This window comes from Choloepus didactylus, chromosome 16 (genome assembly GCF_015220235.1).
Source record: "Choloepus didactylus isolate mChoDid1 chromosome 16, mChoDid1.pri, whole genome shotgun sequence".
In the NCBI taxonomy this organism is placed as follows: domain Eukaryota; kingdom Metazoa; phylum Chordata; class Mammalia; order Pilosa; family Megalonychidae; genus Choloepus; species Choloepus didactylus.
The window spans coordinates 3,672,986-3,691,639 of NC_051322.1; the positions used below are offsets into that span (position 1 = coordinate 3,672,986).

Consider the following 18,654-nt stretch of genomic DNA (forward strand, 5'->3'; position numbering starts at 1 on the left):
TATTCTCCATGAACACTTTCAAATACTTATCAGTAATAGTCAAAGTAAAATACACAGAAAAAAATTGTTTCTGAATCAAAGATATCATATGTTAGAAGTGAGAATTCAATACGTGATCCACATCATTTTCAAGGAAAGACAAACCAACCAAGCAAACGTCAAAAGCTACTTCAGCAGAACATTTTCCAACCTCATCACAACCAGCAAACCACCCCAGGAGAAAGAAAACTTCCAAGTCAACTACAACACAACAAAATCTGAAACGTCCTGTTGAATTCAGAACTGCGCATGCATGAAAATGAGAAAGGGGCGTGACTTAGATCTTTCTAGAAATTTGCTAAAATCATACTTGCCAAAAGAGAAGGGGAAAATATGTTAAAAACTGAGGGTGAAGCGATGTTTAACTCCAGCCCTGCCGTGGCTCCTAAGGCTCTCGGCGCCACGCTCCTCCGGCCCGTAGGGGGCAGCACCGTGGGAGCCGACACCTCCGCGGCTCTCCCAGGTCCGGATCCCGGCTAAGGGGGAGGGGCGGGGGGCCAGGGACCAGGGGGGCGAGGGAGGGCCATGAAGGGGCGGGGCGGGGCGAGGCGCGGAAGGCTAGGTGGGAATACTTGACAACTATTTTCTGCGGAGTAAAAGAGCAGGCTTGAAATGCCAGTTCTCTCTCTTCCTAGCAGTGTCGCTTCAAGTCAGTTATGCAGAGTTGTCCTTCAATCTTCGTTTCCTCTTGGTGAAATGGCAGTAGCAATGTGCACACCTCATAGGACTGTGGCAAGAGCCACATGAAATCACATCTGTAAGGTGCCTGGGAAAGAATCTTGCCTTGGGTGCAATACTTCTGGAAGAAAGCTATGTTCCTTTAGGCAGTGGGCCAAGGAGGAAAGGTCTAAAACAGCTGTGATGGCTCCCCGCTAAGACCACGATGGGGGCTGCTGCACGAAGCCTCCCTGAACTTACACCACAAAGTCTGACCAGGGCTCTCGACCCTACCAGGAAGGGTCTGGAAGAAACCAGCCCCGTCACTTTTGTAAGGAAGGAGACACTTGCTCCAGTGACTGGCCCAGACCCGAGAGGCCCGGGAGGGGCCTGCAGCGGCACCTGGGCTAGTGGTTGCCCACGGGGTGCACTGGGCACTCATAAGCACAAGGATCCTCAGGCCAGGGTGGTTTCCAAAACGGGGAAAATGGGAGTGGGTGCACCCGGGGTGGTTTGCCAAACTAACTTTAATATAGAACTAGTCTACAAAATATCATTCCAGCTACATTACACCAAATGCTGAAAAATCAAAAGATGAAAAAAACGGCAAAGTGTCTATGTTTGCTAGTCACTTAAAATATAGAAATACGTATAGAATGCCTGGGTTTTCCATTAGGAACTCTATCTAAAACACATGAGACAAATAGGTGTCACTACAAAAGCATCATGGCAGAAGTTATAAAGAAGGGTGATCAAGAAGTCAATGCTTTTTCTGTTGGGCACTCGGTGTCTGCAGTAAATAGCTGGGTCAGCAGACTTGGGGTGTCTGCACCCTCACACCCCAGAAGGCCTGGCCAGACCGGTTCCTGGGAGGTGCCCTCTGAGCCCTCGGGCACCCTGTCTGATAAGGGTGCTTCTGTGCACCCGGGCCTCGTGCCAAGCCCAAGACAGCCATGCTCCAAGGTGACTCACGGTGAAGGCCTGTTCTGACCTCTGGGGAGGGCTGGGCCGGGGGCCGAGTGGTTATGGTCAGGCAGCTTCCGGGCTCATGGGACCCACTCCCAGTAGAGACCCTGGACGCCCAGGCTCCACCAGTGGCCCTGGCTGGCAATGCTCTGTGTGTGGCCACACTTCACGCCTGGAGAACAAAGTGCTGTCCTCCCGACTCCACCGGGAGGGAATGACGAGCAGCCCACGCGGTCTCTCCTGGATTCCTATACTCTATGCAGCCTTTCCACATACCAAACTGTACGGTAAGATAACAGCTTAGCAGGGCTCTTTCAGCCCCTCTAGAGAATCACTGGACCTGAGGGTGATCTTGGGGAGCTCCCAAAATGTGTTAAAGCTAAACACACTGAAAATTGGCTAGATAAGCTCTAGTTACTCAGACCAAACTGGGGTTGAGGGGGATCCCACAGCCAGTTATATCTAGTTTACAAAAAAAGTCCCTGTTCAACTGAAAAACTGGTAATTTGGAAAACCGTTGCTAAAAATGCTTAAGCATAAAGTTTAATGCAACTTAAATTCAGTGATTATTATCTGCGCTTTACTTCTGAATCTAAAAAGTTTTCAGGAAAGCGTTTTTAGCTTCCTCTATATTTATTACTATCATTTACTACAAATTTTGGCCCCCAAAAACATGTATTTTAGGAAACAGACTATTTAAATTTCAAATAGAACGTGTGTGCACACACACTTGTGCATATGAAAAAGTATAAGGAGACCTAAAAGAATCAGCAAAGGTGTTACAAGAAAACCTAAAAAAAAATCTAAATGCAAGTAAGTGGCCATGTGAACTCTGATCAGTGGGAAAATATAAGAAGATATGAATAAATTTAAAACTAGACCTGTAAATTATTGATTGCTGTGTGTAATTTTCTGCTGCTAAAACCCCCACCCCACTAAAAAACAAAATCACAAAATGAACTGCTCTGATGTCAGCCACTGTACACATGTCCCTGGCTCCCCATACTGCTCTTGGCCCTCATTTCTTGCTGAAGACACACCCCCTTGGGCCCCCTACACCCCAGGCCACAGAGCACTCCCCACCACCTCCATCCGTTCATTTCTCTTCAGGCACTGTTTCCTGACACTGTGACACATTTGTGTATCGCCCCTAGTTTGCTCCCCCTGCCCAGTATCTAGAGCAATACTAGTATACAGTCAGCATTCAAATATTAGCTAAATGAATGATAAAGAGACCAAAATAAACAAACATAATGAAAATGCTAGAGGTTTTAGTATGAAGGAAAAATGTTCTAGCTAAAAAACAGATAAGTAATTTCTCTGTTGAGACAAAAGGGCTTTATTAAAGAGTTAGTAAATATATTTCAGCTTACACAATTAGAGAAAAATCATAAGAAAATATGGTTAGCCATCCCTACTGAATCTGTATTACTTTAAAAAGTACAAACACTTGTGAATAAAAGAGGCACCGTACCTGGTAGGCTATTTCCTCACAATTAGCGGACGGCGAGTGTGGCGTGTGGCTCACCAGGATGACCTGCTGTGAGCCCGTCCCGGCCTGGCCCGCGAGAGAGGGGTCCGTGAGCAAAGCCGGGAACTGCTGGCCCTGAAAAAGAAGACTGCCATTTTCAGAAATTGTAACTTTATCAAATCAAGTAATGATTTAAATGTTCTTTTAAGGTGCAGCCACTTTGGAAAATAAATTGGCTGTTCCTCAAGAACTGGGTCGACTGCATGGCCGAGGGGCCCAGAAAGCCCGCCCTGAGTGTCCACTGAGCAGCTGGCATGGAGAGCTCCTCGCAGATGCTCCCAGCAGAGGAAGGCAGAGCAGCCCCAGAGCCTCCCGCCTGCAGAATGGGCCAGCAAATCGGCGCTATCCATACGATGGGTATCATTTGCACATAAAAAGGAAGTCCTGACATATGCTACAACACAAATGCACTTGAACAACACTGTGTAAAATGAAAGAATCAGCCAGGCACACACACAAAAACACAGTGAATGGTCAAAGTCCTTGAATCAGAAAGGAGACTAGTGGCTGCCATGGGGAGCAGGGCTGGAGGCACAGGGAGTGCCTGCTAATGGGGAAAAGGTTTCTTTCTGGGGCAATAAAATGGTTCTAAAATTAGATTATGGTAATGGTTGTACAACTCTGCAAATATACTAAAAACCATTAAATTATACACTTTACATGGGTGAACTTTATGGTCTATAAATTATATCTCAATAAAGCTGTGCATATATATATATATATATATATATATATGATCTGTTATTTGTTTAAACACACACAGGATTTTGGTGCACTACACAAGACTGCTTTGACCCTGTTACCACTCTAGCACAACTTTAGCTCTAACAAGTCTGAATCTGAGAGAAAAAGGGAGAATAAATGGGGGGGGGGTGCGGGTTAGAGCAGTGAAGAAGCTGCGGCTTAAATGAGCCAATCATGGACTACAAATACTGAATTTCAATGGGATAGAACATAAATCTACAAAGTCATCAAGAAGGGTTCTTAAAACAACAGGGTTTCGTAAACAGATTTGGATTCTTTTCCTACCCATACCCACCAGTGGAAAACAAATTTGTTTTAACACAAGATACAACCCAAACACTGTACAACTTTTCTTCTATTGACCATTCCAAATGCTTGAGAAGCTCATTAAATAAGTATTAGAAATAAAGGGAGAAAAGTATACAGTATAACTGGCCACCCTAGTAACTGGCATTTTTAAAGAGCAAAACTGATATCGGGGAATTGATTTCATTTTCATTCCCAAACTCATAAAGCTTGGCTAGTTTCATGCGTTGGTCTAGGCAGCATTCCATCAAAATGATCACTACAGGGAGTTTCCCCAGCCTAAATCCTAAAGATGGATGTACCAAACAACAAAGCTGCAAAATACGTGACGCAAACTCAGAGAACTGAAACAGGAAACAGACAAATCCAGAGTCATTACAGCAGATGACAACACTCCTTTCTTAACAACAGACAGAGGCACTAGACAGAAAATCAGCAAAGAGAGAGGAAAACACAGCATCACAACCGAGAGAGCTAAACTGGCACTTATAGAGCCCTCCAGAACAGCAGAGTATACACTGTGCCCAAGGTCCAGCAAACATACTGAGATGAGATCATATCCTGGCCATCAAAACAAGCTCAGTAAATTTCAAAGAACTGGCATCAGACTGTTCTTCAATCACAGTGGAATCAAACTAGAGATCAATAGCAGTGAGATAAAAAGAAAAACTACAAATACTGGGAGACCAACACACTTCCAAATAATCCATGAATCAAAGAGAAGTCTTGAGGGAAATTTAAAAATGCATTGAACTGAATGAAAATGAAAATACAACATATCAAAACCTATGGGATACAGTGAAAGCAGTGCTGACAGGGAAATCTGTAGCATTAACTGCATACTTTAGAGAAGATGGAATGCCTCAAATCGATAATCTAAGCTCCCACATCAAGAATCTAGGAGAAGAAGAAAACAAACCCAAAGCAAGATGAAAGAAGGAAATAATAAAAATATGAACAGAAATTGATGAGACTGAAAATGGAAAAATTGAGAATATCAATGGAACAAAGAGCTGTTTCTTTGAAATGATCAGTAAAACTGACAAATCTCTAGCAAGACTGACAAAAATAAAAAGAGAGAAAATACAAAATACAAACACTGGAAATGAAACAGGGATATCAGTACAGACCCTGCAGACATCAAAAGGATAATAAAGGAATACTATGAACAACCTAACACATAAATTAGACAACTTAAATGAAATGGACCAATTCTTCAAAAAAAAAACAATCTACCACAACTCACCCATGATGAAATAATTTGAATAGCCCTATAACTATTAAGGTTATCAAATTCATAATTTAAAAACTGCCCCAAAAGGTAACAGTATGATTGTGAAAGCCTTTGGATTACACTCCCTTTATCCAGTATGTGGATGGATGAGTAGAAAAATGGGGACAAAAAACTAAATGAAAAATAGGGTGGAGGGGGGATGATTTGGGGTGTTCTTTTTTACTTTTTTTTTTTAATTCTTATTTTCACTTTTTCTGGTACAAGGAAAATGTCCAAAATACAGGTTGTGGTGATGAATCCACAACTATATGATGATACTGTGAACAACTGATTGTACATGTTGGATGATGGTATGGTATGTGAACATATCTCAATAAAATTGAATTATACATATATATATATATATAAAACAACCCCAAAAAAGAAACCTCAGGGTCCAATGATTTCTGAACACTTTTACCAAATGTTTGAGAAGAACTATCAACAATACTATAAAATCCTTTCCAAAAAATACAAGAGGAGGGAACATTCTCCAATTCATTGGATGATGCTATGATACAACAGCATCAACCCTGATACCACAACCCAACAAGTATAAAGAGAAAAGAAACCTGCAGACTAATATCCCTCTTGAATACAGATGCAAACATCCTTCAGAAAATATTAGCAAATGGTAGTCAGTGATATACAAACAGAATTATACAGCATGAAAAGTGGGGTTTATTCCAGGGATGCAAGACTGGTTCAATATTTGAAAATAAATCTGTTTAATCCACCATATTAACAGGCTGAACAAGAAAAACTGCAAGATCATATCAGTCAGTACAGAAAAAAAAAACCCACTGGATAGAATTTAACACCCAGTGATGATTTAAAAAACACTCTCAGAACAATAGGAGCAGAGTAAAATTTCCTTAACTAAACAAAGAGCATCTAGAAAAAACCCTGCAGCTAAACATCATACTGAATTCATAATGCTCAAAACCTGACAACAACCCAGACGTCCTTCAACTGGTGAACGTCAGCTGTGGCCGACTGATACCGTGGAGCCCGTCGCAGCCATGGAAGGAACAGCTGTTGATGCACACGGCAACTTGATGGATCTCCAGAGAACTGTGCTGAGCGACGACAGCCAATTCCAAACAGTAACCTACTGTACAATTCCATTTATAAAATATGCTTTCAATGACGAAATACAGAAATGGAGTGCACGTCAGTGGTGGCCACGGCTAAGGAGGTAAGTTGGAGGGACACGGCTGTGGCTACAGAAGATGGGAATGCTCTGTGTGTTGGCTGTGTCAATGTTGGTACACTGGCTGTGATACTGCCCTGTAGTTTTGTCCCTTCCCCTGCCAGAGAGGCAACTGTGGGCCCTGGACCAGCCCGGCGAGGTGGGCTCAGCCCCCAGCCAAGCCATGGGACTCACAGAGTGTCAGCACGAGGCCCGGCGAACACCGAGGACCACCAACCAAACTTTCATTTATTCAGTTATAATCCTTAAAGTGATACGATTTAATAACCAGAAGATAAACTTTCATAATCGTGGAAATAAGTGCCTTTCTACTATTTCTAATCAAAAAGTTACACTAAGGTACTTAATTTGATTAAAATTTACATTTAATCCTAATTGTAATTACTTGTAATTTATCATAACGATTTTTTTCTAATTAAACTATGAAAGATGTTTGCAGCCTTAGCTAAATACGTTATGTAAAAATGTACATCCCTTTGATTGAGTATGTCTACTTGTAGAAATTGTGTATGAAAATTTGTATACCACTTATTGAAACCTTAAATATAACATAATGTCCCCCAATAGGAATATATTAAATAAAGTACATCTACATAACTAACTACTGTACAATATATCAAGAAGGGAAAATGTTGACCCAACTCTGTTGTATACATGACGTCATTTTCATAAAAATTTAAAAATATGTATCTTTAAATACACACATAAAGTCTAGAAGGATATGCACACTAAATGTTAACGGCAGTTCTGTTGGAGCGGTAGAATTAAGAGAACTTTTTATTTTCCTTTATATTTTATACTTTTCTTCCTGGAATTTCCTTCTACCCCTTTTTACATTTAACATAGTTCTGTTTTAAAAGTCATACAACAGCTACTTCAGTTTTAGAAGACAATGCTCGGCACTTCCAGACAGGAAGGTTGCAAAGCCCCCCGAGGCCTCTCGGGAAGCACCCTCTGGCCCTTACCCACCTGGGCGGTAAAGTTGAGGGTGACCGTGTCGAGGCTTCCGGAAAGCACGCCCTGCGTGTCAGCCAGAGTCAGAGTGACACTGGCGTCCCCTGCCACACCCGGCGACGACACGACCAGGCTCGGGGCAGACATGCTGGAGGGAGACACTGGCGTTGCTGCGGGAAGGCTTCCCGATGTCGCATTAAGTTCTACAAAAAAGGCAGAGCATGCAGGTCAGTGGAAAGGCTGGGCGAGGAGGGCCCCCGGCCCAGGAAACAGCTCCCACAATGGAGCCCATCTCAGGCTTCAGCACTGGCATCACACACCAAGGAAATCGGGCATCGGCAATGAGAATTTCACCACACGGCCTTTTTTGGTTTCTAAGTATCTTTACACATGAGCTGACTGCTAGTTCTCATGTTCAAGATAGAGAAAACGCAGAGAGAGAACAGGAGAAGTGAGACCCACCAGCCCTGCGCACACTGACAAGGGCAACGTGGCCACCGAGACAACCTGAGCACACAGTCGGGCGGTGGCCGGAGCAGGGTCCCACCCCGAGGTGAGGCGGGCAGGCTGGACCCCTCTGGCTCTCGTTCCCTGCTCTGGCTGCTCATTCTTAAACACAGGCAACCAGAAGAAACCAGTTCTTCACATGTTGATTTTTTCCTGCACGACATCTTAATTTCCTTTGCCAAAACAACCCAAGTTTCTGATTCACCGTAAAGAACTATGCTGGGTATGCTCCCCTCATAACTGGGGATAAGAGACAGGAAGACCTCGGAGGCAGGAAACAGGCCAGCAATGGGAGTGTCACAGTCCCCTGGTGGGCACGGACACAAACGACCTTTCCAATTTCTAAGCCTTGACTCGTGAACACACATACTCTCTACTCCCACTATCTATCCATTCATTCATCTAACAAATACAGACTCACCATCTACTTATGTCAGCCACTGTGTGAGGTGCTAGAGGCACCCAAATGATAAAGTCTAACTTCAAAAAGCTACCTACCAACTAGACTTAAAAACAGAACAAAAATCCCGTCAACACTTGGCTGTGATGGCCTGTTTCCTGGTTGGATGCCAGCGGGCTCGCCAGGCTACTGACCTATAGCTGGCGCTCTCCAAATGCAACGCCTGCACAATCCACACTCCCGGGGCTGCACACGGTGCTGCACAGACCTGAGCCTTCACAAGCAGTGGAACCATCAGGGCACCAGGGGTCGAGGGCATCGAGCAGCCACCAGGCTCCGACAGCCACCTGAGCTCCCCACCTGCTTCCACACAGCGAGACCAGGGAGTGCCCAGTGTGGGTCTAGGGAGGGCATGCCCCATGAGCTCCAGGAGGAAACCCCGCAGCCACACCTTCCTGAAGGGGCCACCACACATCCTCTCACAGACTAGTCGGCATCGGCTGAAGAGAAAAACACTGGGGAACAGCCTCCAGGAGGCCAGGCCAATTACTATACAGCCAAGAGCAGCGCAGAGAGCTGGTGGGGGGCCGGCCTGTAATTCCCGGGGGGATGGTCAGTGCCCAGGGCTGGGGCAGGGCACAGCGGGGAGGCCTGTGCATGGCTCCACCTGGGGGGGTGCTCAAAACAAGCAAACCCCAACACAGGAGGTTCAGGACCACTTACACAGCGAGGAATCCCAGCAGTTGGGAACCAAAGAACCCCCTTCCCACCAGAAATACTTCCCGCCTTCTTGTGATTATCAGTGTATCAAAAGGTGCCAGGACTGTGCAGGAGACATCTCCATAGAAAATGGAAGCCTGTGTGTTCATTTAGGTAAAGTGACGTCTGACACAAAGTTGACCGAAAAGACTGAAGAGCTTCAGATAACTTCAGAGTTCATGCTTCAACTCCAACACTGTGCTGGACGAGCCTTTAGTAATGTTCTCAAACATTATTAACTGTGGGCTGTTCACCAAGAGGAGCAGGACTCGCGGGGCACATAGAGGGCCCTAAACCACGCCGTGGGCTCTCAAGAAGTGAGGGGTCAACGTACGAAGAAACCTTCCTGCAGCCGGCATTTCTCAGAGACTCCAGAGGGGTCCGAGCACGGCAGACAGCTCTGGCTCACATGGGCACAGTCCTGTATTTCAGGACAGCCCATTTAACATAATAGTGCACAAGTGTTCCTCGAGTAAGATTCCATCTTTTACTTTACAATCTCATCAAATCCCTTAAAAGGCTTATTTTAAAAAATAAGATGCTGAACTTTTAATATGTGGGATACCTGAAAAATGTGTAAGAAAATAAGGGAAATTTCTCAGCTAGTGTTTAAAAAATGTCTGAAGGAAGGAAAAAAATTAAATCAGCAAAAAGGGTGTGCCTGCTGTGCTTGAGGGTGTGTGTGAGCCTTGTGCAGGGCTGACAACGGCTATACCGGCCTGACGCCCTCCCAGCAGGTTCTGTGTGGCCGATGCGTGGGGCAGACACGCAGGGCCTGGCACCTGAGCCCCTGCTGGAGGACGGTAGCCGACTGAGCCCCGGAGCTCAGGCACTACCCCGTGCCACCCAGTCCCTCCACCTGGTTAGAACATCCCAACTTTGAAGGAAGGCATCTGCTGCACCAGCAAACACCTGGACCACCAAGTGGCACAGAAAACCACTCCCTTAGTCTCTAAAACTCTAGTCTCGCTGTCAGGTTGTCAAGGATTCACTAAAGATGACAGGCAGAGCTTCCAACAAGACATGCAATTCCCCCATGGGTGGACACGTTCATCCGTGAAGCCCACTGGGAAGAGCCCACGGCACCCACACAGGAGACTCATCTTCACGTCTCTGCGTACTCCAAGCAGGAGCAGGAGAAATGACGAGCTCCAAGCCTATGGCTGGCACGCCACAGAGCACACTGCTTAATCCTCCAAGTGAAATGAAACAAACAAAACCCCACAAACTATGATTTTCAGAAAAAGCTTGAAGACGTAAGTTTGCTTCATAGCTTTAACAGCATGTGACTCATTTTGAATGCTTAACCCATTATAGACTAAATTATAGCCTGAAATTGCCAGCTTTTGGTCAATTAGTAAAATTCCCATTAACTGAAAAGCAAAACTAAAAAGCTTGTGATTTCAAAATAGTAAGTGAAAGCTAACACTCTGACAGAGTTGTTAAAGCCCTCACATCAGACACACAAAGGAAAAAGGAGCAACGGAGGAAGGTGAACATGGCTGCAGGAAAACAACAGAAGGCAAAAATGATATGGTGGACAAGGTACTTGGCCAGGAGTCAAGATTTGGGGTTTGCAGGATCTACCCAATCTGTTGATGTGACTCCACAAAGCTCTTCTCCCCTCAGGCCTCAGTCTGTACTTTTGGCAAATGAGAGGGGTGGGCAGCAGGTTTCCTTTCCGTAGCCACTGGGCTGCCTTCGGCCCGGGAAGGGCCACGCACCCTGACCTCCACATGCACCACTTCAGAGAAACCAGCCCCGCTGAGGTCCAGCTCCCGCTGAGGTGCTCTCTCACACCACAAGCCCCCCTTTATATGTTTTCACAGCTGGAGCTTCACAGTTACTCATGGGCGTCTCCATGCCTGCACCCCTGCGAGTTTCAAGAGCACGTCTGCTTGGCTTGGTCCTGCATTTCCAGACAAAAATTTCCATCACACACTAGACACTGTAATAGTTTACTAAATGAATGAATGACTGGATAAGTGTGCACTTCATCAATTAAGTATGAAGAAAGTATAGCTTTGGGGAATAAACAGATCTGAAGATTAAATTTCTCACAAATGATATACCAATTTGGAAAATAAGAAGCCTAAGAAATGAACAAAATATCTAGGAGGTAAAGAAAACTAGGTAGGTACATTCTCTCAACTGTTAATCGCTACTTATAAATTTGTAATTTATTTTACTTGGGCTCATTCTATTTTTTATAAAAAGTCTATACTTTTATTGACTATTTTATCTTTCATAAAAGTTATAACTTCAAAATGTGGAGGAAAAAAAGCTACCTTCTTTAAATTTTGTTATCCTACTGTCAGCTGGTGCAGGACAAAAGTAATAAGCTCGACCTAAGTCAGAAGTGACAACTTTGTAAATGGAGTCATCAAAATATTAACTTGCACACTATCGTATATATTGAAATAAAATTATTTATTTTTACTCTTTAAAATGTAGAATATTAACTGGTTGAGAACTCTGAAGAGAATTCTGCAGCCTAGACTTATACATAAGCCATTAATCCTTATGAAATTATATTAGGTGTGATGGAACATGTACCAAAAGATGTTTTAATCCTATCCATTTACTGCTTGCACAGCCCTTTAACTAAGGATAGCGCATGTCCTTCCTGGCAGAATCATTAGCTCCATACCTGAAGAGTTCAATGTTGCGCTCTGTGAGAGAAGCTGATCATTGCTTATTGTCAGGGTGGCACCTGTAGATTGATTACTGATTGCAGATGCTGACAATCTTATGCTTCCATTTAGTTCACTACTTCCATTAGAATTGTGCTGAATGAGATCTTGACCTAAATGGAAATTAATATTGTGATATCAAAAAATTACACATTAATCACATACTAGAAAGTTTGCTGAAAAAATATCCTCGTATCTTTTATTTTTAATAATCTTCACAGAAAAATGAAAATAAGACCACAAACACTTTTTCCAACAGTATATCTTCTTCATGCTTTTTTCAGCTGTAAAAGGGATTTCTAAAAATGCATCTTAGAGTTCTACTTTATTCAGCATTTAGACACTTAGAGTCACACACTTTTGTAGAATAAAACTTGTGAAAACATCTCAAAATGTAATGGACGGCCAGGTGAAGCAAAAATGAGTGTTAAGTGGATCAAAGGCTCATGAGGAAACAGCAATGGGGGCTCCCTAAGCTAAACTCCACCTCCTGGCTTGCCGCACTGAGCCATGCTGTGACCTTCCGCCGTGCAGCAAACCCCAACGCTCCCAGGGCTGCCTGCATTCGCACCAAGCAAGTGCTACTGCAATTATATAATTTAATTAAATTATTAGAATTAACACACATGAGATTTAAAAAATTGAGTGTTTCAATAAAAACCAAAATGAGTACTCGATAAAGAAAAGTTGTTAGAAAACAACCACCAAAAAACCTGCTGCCAAATTAGGTGTAAGTAAGACAACTAAGCAAAACTGGAGGAAGCAGCACCGAAAGATAAAAAAGATACTGCTCTCTGATTGCTTTTTAGTTATCCAAATCCTCATGCCACTCTAAAGAAAAAGAAACTAGAAATGATATTGTGTGTTATGGGTATAATTTATGCAAAAACTACAGCAGAACTCTGATGAGCACAGCAGACCCAAAAGATCAGCGGCAGCCCACTGCAAGATGAATGAATAAACGTTCAAAGTATGTTGGCAGCATTTTCTTGATTCCCCCGTTTTACATTGTTTTTTTTTTTATTAATTAGTAACTGCTCTGAAAATATCTAGTAAGACGACTTTTATTGTATTTCAGCAAGATAATTTCGGGAGGACTTAGACTATCTGCCTTTTAGCCAACATGTACGTTTTTTTTTGAAAATTCTAGGATTCTTGAATTGCTTAAAGTCTGCAAAACTTAACTAAAGAAATATCTGCATTGTCCAGCATTCTCAAGGAATTATAATTCTAAGCAATAATGGAAAAAAGAACATCCTACAAAATAACTGAGAACTTCTCTAGGGTATCTAGACATTTTCAACAGGTGATCATAAATGAAAGGTTTTTCTGCAGCCTCTTCAAAATGGGATCAGGAAATGCTGATTTAAAGTCATTACAGTCAATTCTCCTTATCCATCATAATGAGAAGTGAGAAAATAAGAAAATAAGAAATTTTCAGCCCATCTTTGAGCAAACCTTATTTTATCAAATGGTTTAACATTCTCCTAGAATAAACCTTTTAAGCCAAGTTTTTACAAAAAAAAAAATTTACACTGTTGCATTCAACTACACTTTTCAAGTAACTAATAAAATAACCAACAGGCCAACAGAAGGAAAACACAGGGGAAAGGGAAGGGCGACTGGTAGTCAGAACATGTGCTCTGGACCCCGAGCAAGGCACGTGAGGGATGTGTCTTTGTGTGGGGCTGACCAGTGCCTCATACATTTGAAAATATTGGACAAGAGTTAAATCAACAAAATCACCACATTAAAATAACTCTTCTAGATTTCACATATTAAAATTTGAATGTATTTAATGAAAGGAGGAAGGTGACTGATTTATATAAAATTCAATGTTAATTTTTTGTAGTCTGGTAGCATCTAAAATCACTGCATGTCATTCAAAAGCAACGCTCCATCTAAAAATATTTTCTCAAACTACTTACATAATTAAAGGAATAAAGACACCTCTCCTTAACAAAAAAAGAAAGCAAGCAAGCTTTGGTTTTCTTCTAAATAGTTTTTCTTTCAATTACAATGACATGCATAAAATCTCCCTAAAACAAAGTAATACTATCTTGAATCAACCTCACGTCTGCCATTATTGTTAACATTTGGCAAGGGGAAATGTGGATATTTCCCCCTATTGCCCCACATCTCCAATGAGACTATCTTGATTTCCAGAAAAGGGTTTTTCTTATTTTTAACAACAACCTGGTAAGGTGGCTGTGAGGATGAAACGAAGAACGTTACGTGAGTCGTGTTAGTCCACAGTTGTTAGAGCTGTGAGTAGCACCCAGAAGTGCTGTGAAGTTCGTTGTTGAATTTAAAAATGAACCTCAGTCAGCATGAAGAGCCCCTAGGTGAGAAGCATGGGGGCCAAGGAGACCCTTAAAACAGGCTGAGGGCCGACTCAGACGGGAGCACACCAGGGAACTGATAGCACACAGGGTCTGGGAAGGGGCCCATGCCTGAGTTGGGGTGTGCAAGCTTCACGACAACTATGCAATCACATCTCAGGTAAATAACTGACATTTGGGTTCAGTTTGTTAATTTCAAGTGAGCCATAATGCCAAAAGGAATTTTTACCCATTTATCAACTTTTCAATGTCTACCATATTTAAAATTTTTCTGTATAATCTGAGTAGCATTCTGAGGAGACAAGAAAAGGAGGGTATCAGGGCATCTAGAATAATTCTCAGTTTATACCAATTATATCGCATTAGTTTAATGGTCCCTAAGAATCATGGCATGAAGCCATGGCTTTCTGCTCTTTGTTAAGCAAAAAAGTACTACCAAAAAACAAACAAACAAAAACAAAATCCTAAGTCTACTCAAACTGGTAGTGACATGAGAAAACTATCACTCTTCACTTCTGGTACTAGATTTTAATTCCAACATATTATTTTCACTAAACTTGGATTTCTTACATAAATGAAAAATACTTACCCTGCACTGGCTTTACTGAAACCTGAGGGTTATGAAAAAGAGATGCAAATAAGATATACTCAAATTGCAGGAGAAAAAGTGTTTAAAGTGTCGCATCACTGACCAGATATGGTGAGCGTGATTTCCTGTGGAGACCCCGAGGATGGTGTGGCAGCAGAGCCGGCAGCCTGGGCGAGCACCTGGCTCAGACTGGAGTTATTAATCGTCAATGTGATTTCATGGGGGCCATTCGACGCAGAAACGAGGCCCTGTGGGGTCATCACTGGAGAGAGATCTTGGGTCCCTGATCATCATTAGAGAACAAAACACAGCTGGGATTTAGAAAGGAGCAATTTCTCCTTTTTTATATCAAAAATACTATAGGTTGTATGTACATTACTAGAATAAAAGTTTTAATACAAACCAAAACATAGGACCGTACAACACACAGTGAACCCCCTGTAAACGATGGACTATGGTTAAGAGTCCAATTACAGGGAGAAACTAAGATGGCGGCTAGGTGAGACAGGGCAAAAAACACCTCCGTGAAAAACACTAGATAAAAACCAGAAAGTGACCCAGAATACCGGTTACAGCAATGCTCCAGCTGGACGAGTTCTGCTAGTATTACAGGGGCCGTATACTTGGTGAAACCAGGAGTCTGCATTCTGAAACGAGTGAGTAAGCCGGCTGAAAGACCCGCAGTTGCATGGTGGTGTGGGGAAGCCAAGGGTTGGCGTTTGGAGACTGGCTGGCTCTTTAAAAAAAAAAAAAAAAAAAAGGGAAAAACCCAGGAGTGGCTGCAGTTGCGGGAGTGGGAACCACGCAGTAAAACACAGCAAGATGGGGCTGGGCCGGCCTCTTGGTGTCTGGCCTGGAAGATAGCCCGCTGCAGATACCCTCAGGGCCGGGGGAACAGAGGGAAGAGCCGGAAGCAGAAAGAAACCCCACGGCTAGCAGCTGGCTCCTCAGAGGGCTGGATAAACTCCTGCCCGGGGCCGTGCCCACAGCCCAGAGCCCCGCCAGTTGTCCCGGAGCTGGGAAGGAGGAACAGTGCGAGGAGGAGGGGGCTGAGATGCCCCACTCGGACATTTTTGCTTCAGGCTGAGAGCGCCGCTGCATGGCCCAGCGGCCCGAGGCTTCCCTTGAGGGACGGCGTGCACTGGTGACATAGCACAGCCTTCCCTCAGTAGAGGTCCTGGAGGATCACGGCTGGGTTGGGGGACCCACTCGGAGAACCCAGGGACGCTACACCAAGTCTGGTGGTTTGTGGGACAGCGAGAGAGAGGGTCTGGGGCTGAAATGTAATGAAGGCTTGGACTCTTGCAGTGGCCTTGAATCTCCAGGAACCTGGGGGATTTGAATATTAAAGCTGTCCTTCCTCCCTGGCCACCCGTACACATGCCCCACATTCGGGGCGGACGGCTCCAGCAACACAACCAAACTGAGTTCTCCAACTGAACCCACAAGAATCATTGCCCCACACACCGTGAGAACAAGGTTGAGAACTGACTTGAGGGGTACAGGTGACTCATAGACGCCATCTGCTGGTTAGTTAGAGAAAGTGTACGTCACCAAACTGTGTTTCTGAAAAATTAGATCGATATCCTTTTTTTTTTTCACAACTTGAAAGAACCCTATCAAGCAAAACAAATGCCGAGAGGCCAAAAATAACAGAAAATCTTAATGCATATGATAAAACCAGATGATATGGAGAATCCAGCTCCAAACACACAAATCAAGATATCGGAAGAGACCCAGTACTTGGCAGAATTAATCAAAGAACTACAATCGAAGAACAAAAACATGGCAAAGGATTTAAAGGACATCAAGAAGACCATGGCCCAGGATATAAGCAACATAAAGAAGACCCTAGAAGAGCATAAAGAAGACATTGCAAGAGTAAATAAAAAAATAGAAGATCTTATGGAAATAAAAGAAACTGTTAGCCAAATTAAAAAGACTCTGGATATTCACAATACAAGATTAGAGGAAGTTGAACAACGCCTCAGTGTCCTAGAAATCCACAGAACAGAAAATGAAAGAACAAAAGAAAGAATGGAGAAAAAATTGAAAAAATCGAAATGGATCTCAGGGATACGATAGATAAAATAAAATGTCCAAACTTAAGACTCATTGGTGTCCCAGAAGGGGAAGAGAAGGGTAAAGGTCTAGAAAGAGTATTCAAAGAAATTGTTGGGGAAAACTTCCCAAACCTTCTACACAATATAAATACACAAAGCATAAATGCCCAGAGAACTCCAAATAGAATAAATCCAAATAAACCCACTCCGAGACATATTCTGATCAGACTGTCAAATACTGAAGAGAAGGAGCAAGTTCTGAAAGCAGCAAGAGAAAAAGCAATTCACCACATACAAAGGAAACAACATAAGACTAAGTTGTGACTACTCAGCAGCCACCATGGAGGCGAAAAGGCAGTGGCATGACATATTTAAAATTCTGAGAGAGAAAAATTTCCAACCAAGAATACTTTATCCAGCAAAACTCTCCTTCAAATTTGAGGGAGAGCTTAAATTTTTCACAGACAAACAAATGCTGAGAGACTTTGCCAATAAAAGACCAGCCCTACTTCAGATTCTAAAGGGAGCCCTACCAACAGAGAAACAAAGAAAGGAGAAAGAGATAAAGAGAATTTTAACAGACATATATAGTACCTTACATCCCAAATCACCAGGACACTCATTTTTCTCTAGTAATCACAGATCTTTCTCCAGAAGGAACCATAAGCTGGGACATAAAACAAGCCTCAATAAATTAAAAAAAAAAAAAAAAAAATTGAATATACTCAAAGCACATTCTCCGACCACAATGGAATACAAATAGAAGTCAATAATTTTTGAACTGAAACTCCACCATTTACTTCCTACATGATATAAAATACACAAACTCTAATGACAAATCAGTGGTTTTGAACTCAATGTAAAATATGTAATTTTAGACAACTATATAAAGGTGGGGGAATGAAGGAGTATAGGAACATAGCTTATGTGTCCTATTGAAATGAAGGTGGTATCAAAGAAAAACAAGATTGTTATGGATTTAAGAGGTTAATTTTAAGCCCCACAGTAAACACAAAGAAATTATTAGAGAATATAACCATAGAGATGAAAAGTAGAGTATGGGTTAAGAGAAATGGGGGAAGGGGCAATGGGGAGTTAAGAAATGAGGGTGGAGTTGCTGTTTGAGGTGAAGGGAAATTTCTAGTAATGGATGGTGGGAAAGAGCATTACAACATTCTAAATGTGATTAATCCCACTAATGGAAGGCTAGGGAGGGGGTGGAATGGGAAGATTTGGGCTGTATATGTTTCCACAATTAAAAAAAAAAAAGACAGTCTAAATAGATGACAACTGAATGCCAAGGATGAACCTGGATGGGATTGGAGGATGGAGGACAGGAGGCTCAAAGGGACACAGTTGAGACATAAGGAAAAGGAAATATACAATGTAAGCTTTGTATCATTGTTGAATCCCTTGAACTTCTTAGTTGCACTTAATGGGATTGCATAAAAGAATGTTCTTATTCATGGGAAGTGTATATGTGAATTACAGTGTTTGTTCAAGGGTTTGAGCAGCTAGCTCTCATATGTTCAGCAGACAGAGCAATAGATGATGGATGATAGATAGGGAGGGAAAGAAATAGCGATCTGACAGTATGTTAAAGTTGGTGGATTGGGCT

The 18,654-nt window shown here is 42.8% G+C and overlaps 1 protein-coding gene across 1 annotated transcript in view; it reads right to left on the reverse strand.

The window, feature by feature from the left end:
- ZNF236 (zinc finger protein 236) overlaps positions 1–18,654 on the reverse strand; it is a 126,655-nt gene that overhangs the window by 22,099 nt on the left and 85,902 nt on the right. The window contains 4 exon segments of the mRNA XM_037806334.1: positions 3,137–3,268; positions 7,699–7,886; positions 12,000–12,155; positions 15,077–15,256. Of these exon segments, the coding sequence (XP_037662262.1) occupies positions 3,137–3,268; positions 7,699–7,886; positions 12,000–12,155; positions 15,077–15,256 (656 nt within the window).